This window comes from Lepidochelys kempii, chromosome 2, assembly GCF_965140285.1.
Source record: "Lepidochelys kempii isolate rLepKem1 chromosome 2, rLepKem1.hap1, whole genome shotgun sequence".
In the NCBI taxonomy this organism is placed as follows: Eukaryota; Metazoa; Chordata; order Testudines; family Cheloniidae; genus Lepidochelys; species Lepidochelys kempii.
The window spans coordinates 230,933,492-230,953,884 of NC_136381.1; the positions used below are offsets into that span (position 1 = coordinate 230,933,492).

Here is a 20,393-nt window from a genome sequence, read left to right on the forward strand (position 1 = left end):
CACTCAGGTTTATTCCTACTGCCCTTCCACCATGATGATAGGGGAACTGACCAGGGCCAATTTGATTGAGTGAAACAGGTCGCAACACTACTCAGACAGATTTGGCCCAGCTGGCTCCTCATCAGGGGCTGCAGTGCCACAGGATGAAACGTCTGGAGTGGGGAGCCAAGCTGAGCCCAGCCAGCCCCACAGGGCTTAGCCTCTTCCAGGCCTACCCACTACCACCCCACACAGCCTATTTACTAGGTTGCAACAGGCCATCACCCACCTCCCCACAACCCTCTGGAGCAGGACCCAATCCCCACCCTTGGCCTATTTATTGGGTCGTGACAGGCCATCAGTGTTTACAAATGGATCCTGACGCCAAAAAAGGTTGAGAACCACTGCCTCACACTGATATAACTCAGGTCCAAATTTGGCTTTTTCTGGCCTTCATTCTGCAAACCCACACAAGTGCAAGTGGAGGCTTGGCAGCAGTTAAGGTAAGGTTAAGCACGAGCTGTAGTCCTCTGCACTGAGTGCCACAATTAATGCCTAGTGATGTCAATAGGGGTCTTTACATGGACTACAACAGTCTTTGGATCAGGCCCTGAGTGGGAGTAAGTCTCAAATCCTTTGGGCATCTGCCTCCTTGCTCAGAAGCAGGCATGGTTTATGAAAGGCAGCACAGAGAGTGATTTGTCAGCCATGCAGCAGCCCTCATTACTGCAAGATTGGATTTCCATGTGCTTTCCCTGCTGTCCCTATTGCTCATCACATTTTACCTTATACACACCCCACTCTGCATCTGTGCAGCCTCAAGACCAGTCTCTTAGCCATAAAGTTGAATTCTCCTACTCTGTTCTCTAATCCTATTTTGAGTAGATTACTAGTGACATATAATTTGAAACTAATTTTCATTTGTTTTAATTATTCGCAGTGCCTTGAACCAGATGCTTTGTTATTAATAGCCGGTGGAGATTTTGAAGACCATCTCAGTGAAGAAGTATTCCAGAGAATTTCCCTCATTCTTCTCTACTATATTATTCATCAAAGAGACATCTGTTCTTCAGAGCTCAGTCTGAGTAACAAGGATTATAAATTTTACCTCCACAGCATGCTCAGTTTAAGGCGTGATGAAGACTGCTATTATTTCTCAAGGAATGAAACTGAAGACATTTTGGCTGCAATAAGGCAACATTTTAAAACTCCTGAAAGCCAGGTAAACAGCTCCAACACTCCAAAACACTTACCACAGATCTAAAGGCTAAAACCTAGTTCTGCCATGAAATTGCAGTCAAATAATGTGGTCCCTAGAGGACCATATCCGCTTGGGACAAATTAGAGCAGCCCCTTGGCTGATCTAGCTTGCACTGGAGCTGGGGATGGAGAATAGAATCAAGTTTCTGTAACCAGTTCCCTGCTGGTCCTTCACTTACTACATCCATGAGATACTGGATGTAGCAGGGAATCTGCCCAAAGATGTGGCTGTTCCTTTGATATGCCAGATACATCCGAAGCTAATCTACCTGCCATAGTCAGTTCCTCCAGCAGAAAGAGTCATCCAAAGAAGACTAAACTTACATTTGGAGTGGCAAATAATGTATTCGTTATATTTAGCTGTAAACAGCCTTTTAAAATCAGGAAATACACAGCAGGTATAACTCACCTAGTATTTATTGCTATTTATTTATGTCAGTGCCTAGGGACCAACCAAGAATAGGGCTCCATTGTGCCAGGCGCTGTACAAACACAGAATGATAGACAGTCCCTGCCCCAAAAAGTTTGCAATCTAAATAATCTATTTTCCTTACAATGTAGAGTAATCAAAACCACTTACCAGATTTTCAAGGTTAGAAAGTTGTCATAATATATATTGACCTGCTGTGAAAACTTCATCAGCCCTTTGGATGCTACACAACTATGTCCTAGTCTGGTCCTGACTCTCTAATTCTTCTTTTCTTTTCCATCTCACTGCTCTTTAATTTACACCGCACAGTGGTAGCACACTCAAGGCAAATGGAAGATTGCTAGAAGTCACTAACTATGCAGCATAAAACAGAAAGTCTGCCATTCCTCTTTCTCTTCATGTGCTTTGTATAATCTTTTCCCGTCATAAATTATTCATTGACTAGTACAGTTAGTTCTAAGTCTCACTGAAAGTGCAGATTTTCAGGAACTCAAAGAGTATCTCGGCAGCTATAAAGAGGCATCGGTGGGTATTTGGCATGTCAACACGGAGTAACAATCCATACAGCGCCTTTCGGTGCGGTCTATTTGTTTATGCTGGCAGTGCACTCAGTATGTCTGTTTAGTGTCTGTGATTTCATTGTTCACAGAGAGGAGACTGGGGAGACTCTTTGTCAAAGGTAGTGAAATCATTATAGCCTGTCTAATGCTTTGAATCATGACATCTGTGGCTAGGAGAAAGGGTAGGTGATCCAGGGGAAGAAAACCATTTTGGTCAGTTTTTAAATGTTATGATTGTATAAAACTTGTTTCCTTCTCACCATAGCAACTAATAAATTCAATTTGGTAGGAAAGAAAAGTCTTCAGCTTGTACGGAGATATATTGGCAGTGAATTTGACATTAGAAATACTTGCTTTTCTTCATGGTGCACAGTGGGGTCCTGGTTCAGGATTGGGGCTTCTAAGTGCTATGAAGATACAAATAAAGAATAAGAAGAAGAAGAAGAAGAAGAATTAATAAATGAATAATTAACCAGCTAGCCACTAGCCAAGGCAGGGGTCACATGCGGATGTGTCTATGGCAGCTGTCTATGTAAAATGGACAAACCACTCAGAATGGGGCACTTATGAGGCAGCAACACATTTAAGGCAAAATTAAAATCTGGCCTTAAAGGTCTCTCATTCACAGCTGGACATGAAGACCTGAGGTTCATGCACAGAAATGCTCACACATTTGCAGAACTATGTTTGTGCACACCTCTACTGCAATGACACATGCAATTACTGGGATATTTTGATGGCTAAGTACACTTTTACTCATGCACCTGTGATAGGTATATGTGCAGCTGAACTAAATGGACATGGAGACATAGGCACACAAGTGGGCATCCACTCATTGGAAATCAATTTCTTAAAATTGATTTCACACTTTTTCTTCTTTTTCTTCTTCGTATTACATTAACTTAGCAGCCCCAGGCCAAAATCAGGGCCTCACTGTGCAAGGCACTATACACATGTACTGTAAGAAACAGTCTCTGCCCCAAAGAGGCTGCAGTGTAACTAGATAAGAGAGACACAATGTCAGAGAAAGTGAATGTTATCACCCCGTTCTATAGATGGGGAGCTGAAACACAAAGGTATTAGGGGAATTGCCCAAGGCTATACCTGAAAGCTGTGGGAGAGCTGGGAATTAAATCTAGATCTACAGTGTTGCAGTCCAGTGCCTTAACCACAACATCCACTTCTCTTCTGCCACTTTTGGGGATTGTACTGGCCACACTCTAGGCAGCAAAAATCTTGGAGAAAAAAATTAAGCAGAAATGGCATGAAAACAACAATAAATAAAAATAACTTGAAGTAGCTAATTGAATGTGGTGTTTTTAACTGCTGCCTCAGGTTTTTCCCTCCTTCCCAAACTGGCTTTCTCCCCATTACGTGACTGAAACGGATCTCATGTTGGTCTCTAACCACCGCTTCATAGCATAATCTCAGGTCCTGTATTCCATTCTCATTCTCCTTGAGTCTCTTCTACTTTTCACACTGTTGATTATACACTCTGTCCTAACAACCTATCCGCCCTGGGCTTCTGCAATACTGTGTTCTCTTGCTTCTTTTCCTGCCTATCTGATGATTGACAGAACAAGGAGTAATGAGCTAAAGTTGCAGTGGGGGAGGTTTAGGTTGGATATTAGGAAAAACTTTTTCACTAGGATGGTGGTGAAGCACTGGAATGGGTTACCTAGGGAGGTGGTGGAATCTCCTTCCTTAGAGGTTTTTAAGGTCAGGCTTGACAAAGCCCTGGCTGGGATGATTTAGTTGGGGATTGGTCCTGCTTTGAGCAGGAGGTTGGACTAGATGACCTCCTGAGGACCCTTCCAACCCTGATATTCTATGATTTACACTCGTGACCAAGAACCGCTTAACTGAATTTTTATTCTGTCTGCAGTGTGTTGATGTAAGCGTTCTGGAGAAAGAAGCTGCCATATTGGACAGTGACGGTGCTGATGAAAATACACTTCCTCGCCTGGCTGCTACAATCATTACTCTGGCTCTCCAAGGAGTCTGCCTCGGGAGAGCAAGTTTACCCACCCCAGAATTCTTTATAAAATATATTTTCAGTTCTCTAAACAGCACTAATGAACTCCAAGTAACAGGTAGGGCTGTATATTTCAGGTTTGCCTTTTGTGTCAGTACATTTTAGGTACTTCTTAAATCAGGGTTTAAATCACTGTTTCACCTTTTGTATTTGATAGGTAGAACTCTTATAAATGTAAGAAGAAGGCTGGGAGACAAGCTCCTTCTTTATTTTCAAAATCATTTTGGGCCTTATAAAATAAATTTTAATAATAAGATATAAGGTGACCTTAAAAAGAAAAGGAGTACTCATGGCACCTTAGAGACTAACAAATTTATTTGAGCAAAAGCTTTCGTGAGCTACAGCTCACTTCATAGCTCACAAAAGCTTATGCTTAAATAAATTTGTTAGTCTCTAAGGTGCCACAAGTACTCCTTTTCTTTTTGCGGATACAGACTAACACGGCTGCTACTCAGAAAGGTGACCTCAGTTTGCCTAGGACAGCCATTTCTGGAGATTGTATCAGGTAGATGTAGATTGGGACACAGTGGGCTTCTCAAGACAGATGAAGTTTGTTCACCCTGTCTTGACTGGATGTTTTCTGATCTTTACTCATAGCTCCTTTATGTATTATTTTTCCCTACCCACTTTCTGACATCACCAACCTCCAGTAAGAATGGGACACATAAAGTCCATTTGGTACAGAAATTCCACTTCAGTTCTAAAAGATCTTTTGCCAGATGCAACTAAACTTAACTACAAATAAGTAGGCCCAAGATTTTTTTAACAGGGCCTAAAATGAAGTAATCTAAACAAGTAGCCTCGTTTTCAACAGTGTTGAGCATCCATCTCCCATTATCGTCACTGGGGAGCTGCAGGATGCTCAGCACCTTTGAAAATCAAACCACTTATTTAAGTGCCTTCCAGGCCTTTAAGAACGTAACTTTAGGCACCTACTTTTCCTTGTCTGTGGTTCATTGACTAATGGTAGCTCTTTACAAGGATCTGAAAGTCCTTGAAAACATTAATTAATCTGTGTGATGCACCAGTGAGCTAAGTAAGTATTAATATCCCTATGATGTGTCTATTGAGTCACGAGGGGCGAAATGATCCCAGCTACGGTAACACAAAAAACAAGCTGCGTGCATAAAAGAATTCAAGCATCTTAACTCTTAGGCCTGTTCTCTAATTCGTAGATCACACTCACTCCCATTAACCATGGTTATGTAACAAACACTTTCTCTTAAAAAATGTCAGTGTAGAACTCATAAAATAATTGGTTCATGACAATGAACAGAGCCAGTTAGAATGCAGAGAGGCACTGCACTATTTAAGTAGCTATCAAGAGTGAAATCCAGATCGGGGCCACTGAAGTCAATGGCAAAACTCCTGTTGACTTCAATGGAGTCAAAATTTCACCCACAGAATCCAGAGGATATTTTTAACCAGACTGGAACAGTGCCAGCATATTTTAAACATAAACTCATTGGCATTCCTCTTTTAAATGTATTTACATTTCAAATATAAACTGGAAAAAAGGGCTAGAATTGGCAGCATATAGGGGAAAATGAAAATAAAGCTGATTACAGTGACAACTTTTAGACAGAAGCTTTAGCTGACTTCAAAAGTATTTTTGCTCAAGAGATGGGAAGTAAATAGAAATCTTGGCATACATTTTTCTTTAAGAAAAAGGTCAACATTTCTTTTTTCAAGCACTGATGGGGATAATTGTTGTAAATAACAATGAAAGTGAGAAAACAAAGTATTGCCATCATGTAGAAACATTCTTAACACCTATTTGGTGGCTAAATAACCTATCTGAAATTAATTGGTGGGCTCAGCCCAGTTCTTAATGGACAAGTCTCCATTTCACAAAAATCACCACAATGACCCCAATACTGCAAGTTATTCCATGTAGGCCCATGGCATCCATCCACATAAATAACTTGCAGGATCGTGGCCACTATTTATCAGTACCTTGCTGATGATTTCGGCAAAGCTATGAAAGATTACATGGCTACAAAGGGTGAACTGCCTTCCTATCTCCTAGAGGTGTCAAGACGAAAACATTAATGTGGCAGTGTGGAGAAGTAACTGTTTTCTGTATAGATGACTTCATACCCTAGAGCTGTCAAGATGGGATCTTCACATTTACTAGAGAAAAAGGTTATTAAAAAAGTATTATTAAATAAATCCTCAGTGCTGATTTTCAATCAATATTACAGCACTGGGGAAGTCCAGAAAACTGGAAGAAAGCTAATGTTGTGCCAATTTTTTTTAAGTGTAAATGGAATGACCCAAGTAATTATAGGGCTGTCAGCAAGACCCAGGGAAGATAATGGAGCGGCTAATATGGGACTCGATAAAAAATTAAAGGAGTGTGATGTAATTAATGCATATTAGCATAGGTTTATGAAAAATAGATCCTGTCAAACTAACTTGATATCTTTTTTGATGAGATTACAAGTTTGGTTGATAAAATACTAAGAGTTCTGTAAGGTGTTTTGAGTTAGTACCAAAAACATTTTTTATTAAAAAATTAATTTACACGAGGCAATATTTTAATTGGACCAACTTCTGTTGGTCAGAGACAAACTTTCAAGCTTATACAGAGCTCTTCTTCAGGGCTGGGAACCATATGCAGAGTGTCACAGCTAAATACAAGGTGGAACAGATTGTTTAGCATAACGTATTTCAAGGGACCGTTCAAGGTGAAGTTGCCCTTTAACACCCCTCCAGCCATAGGGTGGAAAGAAAGGGAGGGGGAAAAAAGGCAGCTTAGGGGAGGGGGGCTACAAAAATAAATGAGCCTCTCCAAGCTCATCATGAGAAGCAAGCTCCCCAAAGACTGGGAGATACCAACTTAAAGCTGCACCCGACCCTGCCAGAATTATAGATGCAAAATCTGTAGACATATTTCCACTGTCATGATGATCAACACCCCCAGCAACACACTTTCAAGATCCATGGCTCCTACACATGTCTATCATCTAGTGCACTAAATGCCCCAATAACAACTATTTGGTCAAACCAGACAATCATTATGCTTTTGAATGAACTCACACAGGAAAATGATAAAAGACAAAAACTCTGTCTCACCTATGGGTGAACACTTTTCACAAAACATTCACTCTATATCTGACCTCTCAGTCCTCCCTCTCGAAGGAAATCTGCATAAACCTTCAAATGATGAGCCTGGGAGTGTCAATTCACAACTTTGCTAGCCACTAAAAATCATGGAGTAAATAGAGTACCTGGATTTATGGCTTATTACAACAGTCTATAACCCATTAACAGCCCCTCTGCCCTGCCTCCCAAGCTGCCTCCCACTTTCCTCCTTCTTGACAGACCTTCACTTTGAATGGTCCCTTAAAATACGTGGTAACTGCTTACACTAAACAATCTGCTCCACCTTGTATTAGGTGCAACACTCTGAGTACTTTTCCCAAATCTGAAGAACAGCTCCGTGTAAGCTTGACAGCTTGTCCCTCTTACCAACAGAAGTTGGTCCAATCAGAGATATTCCCTCACTTACCTTGTCTTTCTAATATCCTGGGACCAACATGATTGCAACAATAATGCATGCAAAAAATTAACATGGCACACAACAAATGGATTAAAAACTGGCTAACTGACAGATCTCAAAATGTAATTGTAAATGAGGAATCATCATCAAGCAGGTGTGTTTCCAATGGGGGCCCAGAGGGACTGATTCTTGGCACTACACTATTTAACATTTTTATCAATGACCTGGAAGAAACCACAAAATTGTCACTGACAAAGACTGCAAATGACACAAAAATTGAGATAGTGGTAAAAGTCACTTGTTCAGAGCAATCTGGGCACAAGCAAACAATATGTGTTTTAATATGGCTAAATAAATGTATATATCTGGGATCAAAGAATGTATGCCCTACTTACAGAATGGTGGACTCTATCCCAGAAGCAGTGACTCTGAAAAAGATTTGAGCTGAATACAAACTCCCAATGTGATGCTGTGGCCAAAGGGGCTAATGCACCCCTGGTATATATAAACAGGGGAATCTTGAATAGGAGCAGAGATATTATATTATCTCTGTAATTGGCACTGGTGCGACCACTACTGGAAAACTGTGTCCAGTTCTGGTACCACAATTCAAGAAGGACGTTGATCAACTGAAGAGGATTCAGAGAAGAGCTACAAGAATAATTAAAGGGTTGAAAAATATGCCTCACAGTGATAGACTCAAAGAGTTCAATCTATTTAGTTTAACAAAGAGAAGGTTAAGGGGTGACTTGATTGCAGTCTAAAAGTAGCTACATTGGGAACAAATATTTGATAATGGGCTCTTCAGTCTGGCATAGGAAAGTACAATTGGAACAATTCAGCAAGCGTTGTGTTTGACTCTCCATCACTGACAATTTTGAAATAAGATTGCGTGTTTTTCTGAAAGATACACTCTAGGAATTTTGGAGGAAAGTTCTATGGCCTGTGTTATTCAGAAGCTCCAACTAGATGATCACAATGGTCCCTTCTGGCCTTGGAATCTATGAATATGCTATATTTTGACATTTTGAACAGTTGTTGTTTCATCTTTCTCTTTAATTTGTATTTATAATGAGGTAACTCCACATTTTCTAATAAATTCCTAGAAATAGACCAACTCCTAAGAATGCTGAGGGATGGAAGGACCTGCAACGCAAATGGACAAATGTACAGTCACAAAGAAAGATGTCATGGCATGACACTCAGAGATGTTGGATATTTAAATATTCCACTCACATCGAGACAAAAGAATGGGGAATATATAAGTGGTTATCATGAAGATAATGAAAACACTGCTGATTCGGATCAGGTTAATTTTTTTTTTTACTCTCTTGAGTGGATAAAAGATGTACAACTGGCTTTCATTTAGTGTTCATTTTATGATATGAAGATGACACAATTGCCTTCTGATTCAGTGCCATCCTGACAGTTGTTTAGCTGAGTGATTTTATTTTTTTATTTTGAATTCATAGCCCATCAGTATAATTATTTTCGTTCTGGTGGACTTCAAAAGAGAGTAATGCCGATCAGCCAAGTAGATGTTTAAAGCAAATGTGGCCCCAAAATAACTTTTAAATGAAGGTCATAGGCCAGTAGTGATGCCAGGAGTACAAGGAATATAATTCCCCTGGGCAGAAGGCCAATTTACAAAACTGAGCGCTTTTTAGAACTTTTTTGAACTTGAACTTCCAAGACTGTCCTTGAATCAAAGGCTATGCATGCAGGGGAGTTATTCCAGGCATGGCAGTCAAGCTGAGAGCCAAAGTATTTTTGTGTAGCCTTTGAAAGGTATAAAGATACATTTGGAGAGAAGAGATTTGCCATCCTTTTCTGATATCTAGCTTCTATTTTTCATTCCATTTCTCTTCTTACTAACTATTTACATTTTCCTTGACAGATCGTTCCTTTAGAAGAATTTGTATTTAAATGTTATTGCTAATTTTATCTTCTGTTTTCCACATGTCCCTAAGATAGCCATTGTGTTCCATTAGTAACAGATGCTGTTACATGTGAGAAATGGACTGGTTTCTTGCTTGCTTCTGCCAGTTCAATTAAGGGCTGTAATTTAGTTTTTTCAGATATTAGCTTCATATTTTGATATATAATGCCAGAAAAGTAGGCAGTCTTTTTAAAAATCATCTTTGTCTTCAATGATTTTTAAAGTGCATATAAAACTTAAGTAAATAGTAAACTGAACTAATAAGAGCTATAACATTTAGTCACATAAAACTATATAACTCATGTCTATATGTTAATGTATGACTTCTCATTAAAGAAATCTGTGTGCGGGGAAAGGAAAGTCATGCATCTATCTGGTGTTTCATAAGAGAAAATGTAAGCTCTATTTATACTTTTCTGTATTATTCCCCTCAAAGACAATATAGATTTCTTTCATTAATAACAAAGGCCCTTATCTTTTCCTCCTCATGTTAAAAGGCACCCAGGGGCCAGGGTTTATGGTAGAAGATGCAAAGTAGTCACCTACATTCATTTGGAAGGGATATAAACCCTTGTGCTTCAGGGCATAAGCCAACTTCTAATCAATGGGAGTTAATAACAGATTTCCCCATAGACAGGTTACGCCGGAACAGCCTGCTGCAAGGTTTCTTGTACCTTCCTCTGAAGCAGCTGGTGCTGGCCACTGTCAGAGTCACAGAACTAAACTAGATAGACCTCTGTTCACAATAGGGCAGTTCCTGTATTCTCCTGCTGGCAGGGCCACCTGTGCTCCTAGAAGACAAGGGTCCACAGGACTCATTGGTGGATTGATAGTCCTTTATTCACTCAAACTGTCACTAAAGTCCAAAGAGAGTTTTGCCTTGGTAAGGGATGAGCAAGGATAGAAGGGTTTCTTCCATTATTGATATTACTGAAGAATAACTAAAACCTTCTTTCATTTACATGGTAATTTCTTCCTAAAAGAAGCCAAATAGTTTTATAAGTTTAACTTATAAATTTTAATTAATAAAACTTATGTATAGGGATCATTTCACCATTAGTGATATGCAGCCACCTTTGGGGTGAAAAGCATAAGCATTTAACAGTGCACAGCAATGGGGACAAGAAATGAAGAGTACCTTTACCCTCTTCAATTCAGGGTGTATGTATGTAGTTAGAATACAACTCCTTGAGCTGGAATGTTGCCAAGATACTGGAATTAGCAACAATGTTCTTATGAAAAGTATCATGGGAACTTTAATAAGTACAAATGATCAGGACCTCCATTTAATGTCTCATCTGGTCAATGGTGCTGTTCCCCTAACATTATACTAGGTGACTGGTTCAGTTCTTCTGCAAAATAAAGAGTGACATCAACTAACATTTCTGCAGCATCTAATTCCCTCCCTGCCACATACACACACAAAGTACTGACTCAGACAGCAGTATGGAAATCCATGTTGTACCTGAATTGATCCATATTACTGTCATGTAATGAATGAGTATTAGAATGCAAAATCTTTAGTCACTGTATTAAACCATACCCCTAAAAATAAATCTTAATACCAAAACTAGATTATCTCACCAATGCTTGATGGAGATAAAAACAACAGGGCGTTTTCTAAAAGTAGGAGTAAACTCTATGCAATGCTTAATATACCTATGTTATGGTTCAACTAGTAAAACTTTATAACTTTAATTAGCTCTCTGTGTTATGAAGGGCACAGATATGCAGCACAAATACAGACTTCATTGCAATACTACCGCAAACTCTGACTGTTAACTTCCTAACTTTGTCCCAAACACACAAGTAGAAAGCCATGATGTAATGGATGTGGTTTAATTAGGTTGCAATTTTATTCATGTAACCTATCTGAAAGTACCCAGCCATAAATCATACAGTGGGCAGGTCTTCATTCCTGCCTCACTTGTTTCTACCTATCTGGGAGAGCTGCCATCAGCTCTCTCCCTTCCCAATTTGTTTCAGACTGTTGCTGCGATCCTGCTGCCCTTCCCTCATTTGAGGGTAAAGGAAGGCTGGGGAAAAAGGGATGGGCTATCTCCCTACTGTACCAGATGTTAGGAGCCCAGGCCCTTTTTCCAGGTTCTAAGTAAGGCTTTATAACTTCCATTAGCCCTGTATGTTAAGAAGGACACACACACACAGCACAAATATAGACCTCACTGCAAATATCTGGCCTGCTAACTTCCTAACTTCTACTGACTCTTAAAGAGTCAGCACGTGCCCTCTTTGAATACTCAATAGCAGTGAATGCCAGATGCTGTTAATAGTTTTAGCACTAAAAAGTCTTGATTGAGAAATATGCTATACACATATTTAGATATGATAATGGACCAGACCCTCAGGTGATGTAAACTGGCTTCAGTGGAAACTACACTGACTCACAGCAGCTGAGGATCTGGCCCATTGAAATATGGAAGTGAAGATGATGTATAAGGTTTTCATCAATAAACAAAAACTTCATTATCTTTCATTTTAAAAGATTTCACCAAGGCAGCACAAATGGAAAATGTGACTTTTCTTTGGGATCCACTTTTCATTTTCTTTAAAGTTCATGATTCCATGTCATTTAAAAAGTCCTGCAAATCCACATTTAACCTGAGCATCAGACTCCATTAATCGTATCTATATTTAGTAACCACATATTCTTTCCCACATAGGCTTGCTTCTCTGCCAGTGAGCTTGTGAAGATATTTTTACAAAACAGTCCTTCGTCCATTTCTAAGGAGCATTTCAAGCAAATCAGCCCGGCGATCATTCAGCAACTACTGAGCTGTTCTTGTCAGCTTACAGAATCCAAGCAAACAAAGCTGCCACCAACAACTCTGGAAAGTGAGTTATGTTGTCATTGTACAGTATTGCATTGTGCTAATTCAGGTGAAGGGTTGCAGGAGTTTAGCTTTCTGGAGCCTTTGTATTCATTAGTAACTAAAAAACAAAACACCCAGAAGTTTATACACTAAAGAATTTCACAGTGTGCATGCTGCATAGTACTATACAATGAGAAGTTCTGGGATGCAGCTCCCAGTAACTATTTCTGTCTCTTATCAAAAGAACTCTCATTTGGGCCGATTTTTCTTCCTCCTTAGATGCTTGTCAAAGATACAGACAGTAGGCATAATGGCTATGGTGCCATGGGAGGCCCTCCCAGTAGTAGAGACGGGGGCCTACTTTGCCTCTCTGTTTCTCCAGTTTTACACTGGTATAACTTTATTGGTTTCAGCTGGTATGCTGAGGCATAAAACTGGAGTAATGCAATGATGAATCAGGCCTTGGTGCTGTAACATCTGTCATTTTACACCATGATGTACTGAATTAGTTGTGTTAAGATGCTCTCCAGAAAGTAAATGTGTATGAAAGGTGCCGATTTTCACTCTGTGAAATTTTCACAGCAAAAGTAAAGGTTTTTGTGAGATGTTGTTGTGAAAATAAAAAATAGCAGCTTTTCAGGCTCATCTACTGTCCTGTGCCCAGCAAAAATGAGCACCAGGCTTTGTACACCTTAGCCTGTAGAAAGAAATCAGTTATAAAAATTTCTCAGGGCACATATCAATCCACTCAGTTCCTATGTCTATTGTATTGTGCCTTACTTATCTGGTAAGCTCCACTGGGGGCTAATAAATGTTCCCCATGCATCCTTCCAGCCAGTCATCTGTCTGGGATAGACTGAACTACAATTTTTAGTCAAGATGGTCAAGGATGTAAACCCATCCTGTGGGTGTACCTAAAGCTCTCATTGCCAGAAACTGGGGCTGGATGATAGGGGATAGTTCACTCGATAATGGCCCTATTCTGTTCATTCCCTCGAAACATCTGGCACTGGCTGCTGTCGGAAGACAGTATACCAGGCTAGATGGACCACTGGTCTGACCCACTATGGCCATCCTTAGGTTCTTAAACTGGATTAATTAGGCTGCTGATGGGAATGGACTGAACCACAGTTCCACATTGTACATTTGTACTGTCAGTGTGCATTGATTAAACTACATGGTAGCTCATTGGCTGGAAGGAGGTTTGTGGACATCCCACTACTACTCAAAGGAGACAGGAACCTACAAAGTAACAAGAGGTACTGAGACTCCCCAAAAAGAGTTATTTATTTTCTTCAAGCCCCTGTTACTGTAGTGTCTCACACTCTTTCAAATATTCATCCTCAAAACATCTCCATGAGGTAGTGAAGTACTACCATCCACATTTTACAGCTGGGATACCAAAGCACAGAGAGGCTACCTGACTTGCTATGGCCACACAGGAAGTCTTTCGCACAGCTGGGAATTGAACAAGAGTCTTTTACAACTTAGGAGAGCATCCGAACCACCAGACCATCCTTCCTCCTCTAATGGAGATCTCTTTGGAATGAAAGAGACCATGTGTGAGAGATGAAGGCCTTTATGATCACATAGGTCTCTTTGCATGATTAAGGCCTACATTTGGGGAGTCTCCCAAAAGAGAAGACAGGCAAATGACCTGATGTAAGATAAAAGTAGCCTAATGACCTGAACCTAGGACTGGGAGTTTCATTCCCAGATTTTTCTGTTAGTTGCTGGTTGGTCTTGGGTAAGTCATTGAGGCCTAAGTTTTCAAAAGTGTCTGCTAATGTAGTGTTTGGGTGTGTAACTGGCGTTACATAGGATCTGAGGTACTGAGCACTCACAGCTCCTGATGCGTGAAAAAAAAATATGATGCACCAAAAATTAGTGGACACCTTTGAATAGTTTGTCTTTAATTTCTTTGCGTCTGTTCCCCATCTTGTGACTTACCTACCTCAGAAGGGTGAAAGGTGTGGTATGAATTAGTTAGTTCATTTTGTACAGCAGCTTGAAAATGTAAGCACAAACATGTGAGTAACCTCCCAATCACTCTGTTGAATTCGGAAAAAGAGGCTATCACTCCTGATTGTATCCCTAAAGGAACTGTGTCCATACTACACAACAAATATAATTTGGAACAGTAGGCATGGTGCGTTTACAGGAGGCCTATGACCTGTCTACTAAGAGAATATTTATCTCTTTAAGGCATGAAATCCAGTGGATTGGGCTTTTTTACCTTCAGGTCCTTGGTCAATTAATGTTTTGCAGACCTTGAACCCCCTCTTCCCTCTGTTATGCTGCCTGTCCCTTATATATAGCAAGAAAATGTGGTACAACTCAAGAATTTCCCTCCTGTTTATTCACACAGCTCAGAATAGAGGGCCTCAAGTAACTAGACACTGAATTGTTAAAGCGAGACTTGGTTTTATTTTGATTCCTTTTCCTCAGAGTATGGCTACAGCACTGTTGCAGTTTTACTTATTACTATTGGATCCATGTTTGGTACAATCCTCATTTTCTTCAGCTCCTGTCAAGAAATCTACACACTCATTTTACAGCTGTTTGTGGGTTTAGCTGTTGGGACCCTCTCTGGAGATGCACTGCTACATCTTATTCCACAGGTAACATGCCTGTTTATATTTTCAAAATGAAGTATTTCTATATATATAAAGAAATGCATACCTAGTGAAGCTGCATTCCTTTGATTCTCCCATAACACGGATTGACAGGAGCTCAGGTGCTCTCATCTTTAAAAAAATAAAGCTGTCCATGAGATCTGAGAACCAGAGGGCCAACACTCTAGTTACACTAGGGGCTGTGTAAAATCAGAAAGAGATTTCAGGTTGGGAAATAAAGAAGCAGAAGCCAAAGAATGATGAATCCTGAAGAAACACAGGTACTGTGTTAATACATAAATACTGTACTTAGTAATTAAAAGAAATGGGGGGGTTCCTCAGAAAATATATGATAAACAGGTAAGATAGGTCTAGCTCTAGGTTTATGTGGGACTCTGTGTGAAGCCAATGGATAAGGTCTCAGGCATGCTTCAGTAACACACTCAGCTGGGCTAGGGAACAATCAGGAGCAGGATGGTAGATAGTTGGCTTGTGGTCACTTGTCAGTGGCAGGTGCCAGCGACTTTTCTCAGCTGGTGAAGTCAGGGAGGCTGTACTGCCATGCCTCCCTCCTCCCATCCCGGGGTTGTTCGAATGGAGTTCTGTAGCACAGAACTCATAGAAAACACAGGGCCTTATGCAAGCTGCACACTCCAGATATGCTTAAGGCAGGTCATGTAAGGAAAACTGATTCAGGAGAATGCTGTTCAAAGTTTTCCATGAGCATCAGCAGCCCCAGCCCCAAGTTGTTCTAAAGTTCCAGGGGCTTTCAGAGACATATGGCCCTGCTGTTATGAACTGCAATAAAAACACCTCAGTGGTAGGATTTTCCTTTAAATTTACAACATATATTTTACATACATGACAATGTAAAAGAAAAGACAAGCCTTTGATTAGTTGTTCATTTGGTTTTGCTGCTTTTTCTCTGCATTGTACAACTCGAAATAAGTAACTGAAGGGTTCTAACAAAAGGGGGTTTAACAATTTAATTTACTTGGTAAGTTGGACAAAACACACTTCTGATGCTTCTCCATCTTGAAATGTTCATTCTGGTTTAATAGATAGTAAAAGTTCTTTGAGGTAGTCCATATAACTAAAACTGGGAAAGACAATCAAAACCAGTAATATTTCTGGAACTAGAGCTGGGAGAAATTTTCAAAAGCACCAAAGGGATTTAGGAGCACCAGGTCTCATTGAAAGTCAGTAGAATTTGTGCTCCTAAATCCCATGTGTGCTTCTGAAATTCTCCCCCTCAACTTTTAAAGTGCTGTGTCCAGTGTATATATCTTTTAAAGTGCCAACTTTCAAATGAAATCAGAACAGTTCCAAGGAAGGTTAGTATGTTCTTTCCCAGCATAGAAACTGGAGCAAAGACCATGAGCAGAAGGGTTAATTGATTATTTTCTGAATGAATTTGACTTTCAAAGATGATCTGAACAATTTTTTAAACTGTAAAAGTCTAAACAAAATATACAAAGGAAAATCCTCTTGTCAATAAAATTAAATCTGCCTCTAGCAATAATATTACTTTTACTGGCAAGAGATGACAGAAGCATAATGGAGGCCATTAATAATGAATTTCATTACTCTATACTGGTTTTCCAGCACAGCAACTTAAAATACAATTAAAGTCTTGAGAGTGGTAATTAAAGGAAAGTTGAGGGATAAAGCTATTAGAGCTTTCTCTAGCAAAAGTCAAAACAATGTTTCCCCTTCTATTTCACCTCTTTATCTAGATTCTTGGTTTACATAAGCATGAAGCTCAGGAGACGGAACACATCTATGAGGGAAAAGAATATGTCTGGAAAATGTTGGGAATGATTGGAGGAATTCATGGATTTTTTCTGATAGAAAAATGTTTCTTTCTTTTGGTATCACCAAGTGATCAGGTAGAACTTTCTTTTTACCCCTTTTAAAATCCTTTTTGTTTTTGAGATTATAAACTGCACAGTAAATTTATAAAAGTTTTTGGAAAAATAACTGCCTTGTTTACAAGTGAAATGAAGCATAAACTGCCTCTTCCCAAATTGCTCCCATCAGACTGATTTTGCTTTGTACGTACCATTTTGTTTTGGTGCATAAGTTTGATGTGTTTAACTGTAAAAAGGCCAGTTATTTTAATTATTGTATTCTATAAGCAGACTTCCGTGGCTAGCATGAGAACATGCAAAAAGCATGTCTCTCTATGAAAGAGTAATGAGAATTTCTTTACCTAAGCACTGTTTGAAGAGCTCAAAGATTCACATGTTATCCAAGGCTTTTTTAAATGACACTTTAAAGAATTATACTTTAAAATTTACCAAATTGCTTGTAATTTTCTACCCCAAAGGATTTTGAAAATTAGTATAAATGTTGAGCTCCTTAGATTCATGCATTATACTGGTACTGTCTCCTTGTTGGCTGCTATGCTCTCAGTAATTCTATTATTTTATCTCAGTGCGCTTTGTGTTTGAAAATGTCATTAGGTACCAGGATATAATGTAGCACAAAATGTGACCCTTCATTAAGTCTCTGAGTATGGGCATTTGCTGCTGCTGTTTTACAAAGGATGCTTAATCACAGGCCTAATGTAGATATCTGGGTCCCAATCCTGTATTCTTCATGTACCCAAAATACCTCCTACCTTTGAGGAATACAGGATTGAGGCATACAAATTATGTAAAATGAATGGAATGTGACTATTTTGCTAACTATGCCAGTATGTGGGTTTGCTTTTAAGATGTTAAGAGCAAAGCTGAAATCTATTATATAAAGAATAGTGAATAAAGAGAAAGGGACTTTATAATTTTTTTATGTCTTTAATAAACCCATTCAGTTGAGGGCCATCTGAACACTAAACATTAAGTAATTTGTTTATCTCAGCTTGTAACTCTAAACTTCAGCTTTAAAAAAATAATTTCCTATAATACCCTCTGGTTCTCACATATTTTTCTGGTTCAGTTTGCAGTTTTTGGAGCTGAAAGGGCATTAGCAAATGTTTATCACAGCTAGCATTTTTTTTTCAATTGTTTTTATTCTCAAGTCAACAACTTTCATAGGTCAAATAAAAGCTAAATCTGAACATGAAACTGACAGAAGCTGCACCTGTTTTCATCTGGCTTCAGAACTAATTGCAAAGCATCTTCATCCAGCAGGGCCTTTCATTAGTTAATGGGCACTTGGGGCATTCCCATGATCTTCCAGTGGAATCTGAATTAAATGACCACTCAGGCAGAGGCAAATCTACTTCAACCATACAGTTGGTAGGTTACTGATATGAAATGCTTTACTGACTTGATTTCCTTCTTTCTCTGTGTCTCAAAAAATAAACCCAATTAACTTCATAACCGAATAGTATTTTATTGATTTTTAATTTTTATGTTTATTGATTTTTTCCTTACTCCATGACCTCAAAAAAGAATGTATTGTCAGAAATCTGTACATTTGTTAGACCACAATAAGCATTTTCAGACATAATTTATTCACAAATATTTACAAAGCCAATCTATCGATATATCTCAGGTTGATGTAATAAACTTCTTTATATGTCATTTGCCCAGTAGATTTTTAAAACATCTGCTGTCTTCCTGGTTTTCCAATGTAAATCACATCTCAAAGGAGCCAGATCCGTCAGGCCTTATGCCAGCAATACTCCCTTCAATCTTCAAGTTGGAGTAAGGACTGCAAGATAGTGTCCAAAGAGATTACATTACACGTATAATTAGTTACCAGCTGAAAACTTGGACTACATGCAGTCATTTTTCCATTAACATGAATAATATGTAAACAAAACCAGATGGGCTGAAAATAGTGTTTTCCTGTTAGAAATTGTGTAGGTTCCCATTTGATCTATGGAGAGTGCCCAAGCAAGATGTTTGTTTGATAGATACACACACACATACTCAACTGCTTAAATTGATAGGTTTTAACATTTTTGCAAGCACAGTTTGTTCTTCATATTATGTGTAGTTTCAGGATATGCTAATTGTAGTCTTGTTATTTTAGTCAGAGAATCTCAAAATTTCCCATATTATGGTCCACATCTTAATGAAGAGATGGTTATCAACAAGAGCCATATGAACCGCTATTGGTTCACAGAACACAGTTTGGGAACTGCTGACTGAATGCCTGTAGGCCGACCAGGGAAGATAATTTACTAAATTTTGACCAATATGGTCACTTCCTGTTTCTTCATTAAGTAATTAATCATTCCTTTCAGCTGGCAAACTGCAAGATCATCCTAAAGTTACACATTGATCATATGAACTAATGTGGCTTGGCTTGTTTGGATGAGAGCTCCCCATTTTTTCAGGATCATATGGGTAACAATGAGACAAAACACTGGCTGACAATGGGGAGATATTAAAAAGACTGGGACTTTTCAGCTTGAAAAAGAGATGACTTAGGGGGAGATATGATCAAGGTCTATAAATCATGAATGGTCTGGATAAGGGAGTGTAATTTACCCTTGGGGTCAAATCTTCTGTCTAGACAAAGTCTAACAAAGCAAAGGAGACACCATGCCACAGTGAAGGAGACATACATCACTTCTCTCTAATCATTTTATCTCCCCTTTTATTGTTTTTTGGAAGGGGTCAGGATGCTATAGCAGTGACTGTGAATGCTGATGAAATAAAGCTTGCTGTGCTACAATTCTGATATAATTAATGAATTGGATACGAGAGAGTTTTCTATTTGCATCTCAAACAGCCCGATTGGCGCATTTTGAGGGATAGAAGGGGGAAATGGGAAGGAAAGAAGTATGTGAGGAAGGGCTGGAAGAGGGAATAGAGTACTAAAATCAGGGACCTTTGTTACCTGATCATGTGTGCACACTGTTGCTACCTACTGTCTCAATATCCAGGTGGCCAAGTATCTTAATATCTGCCTGGTTGCTGCCTATTTGTTTTCATCTCCTCAAGTCTTGCAATTTCACAGAGAAACTACTAAGAATATCTTAGGCCTGGCCTACACCTAAAACTTTCTACATCACTTAGGAGTGTGAAAAATTCATATGCCTCATGTGATGCTGGAGCATGTATCTTATCTTAGTGTAGATAAGCCCTTAGTTATGGACTCCAATCTTCACCATTTTTCTTTCAAGATCCTGTAGCTGCATACACAGTCGTGCGATACAACAAAACCCATTATCCCATGAGAAACTGTACCAAAATGCTGAATTATAACTTAATCGTTTTCAACTCTGCATTTCCAGCTCAAAAGTTTGTTTCATCCCTGAAATGTGTTTTTCTCAAGGTAC

The 20,393-nt window shown here is 39.2% G+C and overlaps 1 protein-coding gene and 1 long non-coding RNA gene across 3 annotated transcripts in view; one reads left to right on the forward strand and one right to left on the reverse strand.

Annotated features, from left to right (window-relative positions):
- Positions 1 to 20,393, forward strand: part of SLC39A12 (solute carrier family 39 member 12) — a 33,932-nt gene that overhangs the window by 5,758 nt on the left and 7,781 nt on the right. The window contains exons 3-9 of one of the 2 annotated variants that reach the window (XM_073334154.1): positions 920 to 1,201; positions 4,115 to 4,322; positions 8,876 to 9,078; positions 12,390 to 12,561; positions 14,988 to 15,160; positions 16,891 to 17,043; positions 18,286 to 18,396. In XM_073334154.1, coding sequence (XP_073190255.1) covers positions 920 to 1,201; positions 4,115 to 4,322; positions 8,876 to 9,078; positions 12,390 to 12,561; positions 14,988 to 15,160; positions 16,891 to 17,043; positions 18,286 to 18,396 — 1,302 coding nt within the window. The remainder of the gene's footprint in view (positions 1 to 919; positions 1,202 to 4,114; positions 4,323 to 8,875; positions 9,079 to 12,389; positions 12,562 to 14,987; positions 15,161 to 16,890; positions 17,044 to 18,285; positions 18,397 to 20,393) is intronic. The other variant, XM_073334156.1, reaches the window with a different exon arrangement.
- Positions 18,588 to 20,393, reverse strand: part of LOC140907679 (uncharacterized) — a 55,497-nt gene continuing 53,691 nt past the window's right edge. Inside the window, exon 3 of the long non-coding RNA XR_012157575.2 lies at positions 18,588 to 18,814. This is a non-coding gene — a long non-coding RNA (uncharacterized LOC140907679). The remainder of the gene's footprint in view (positions 18,815 to 20,393) is intronic.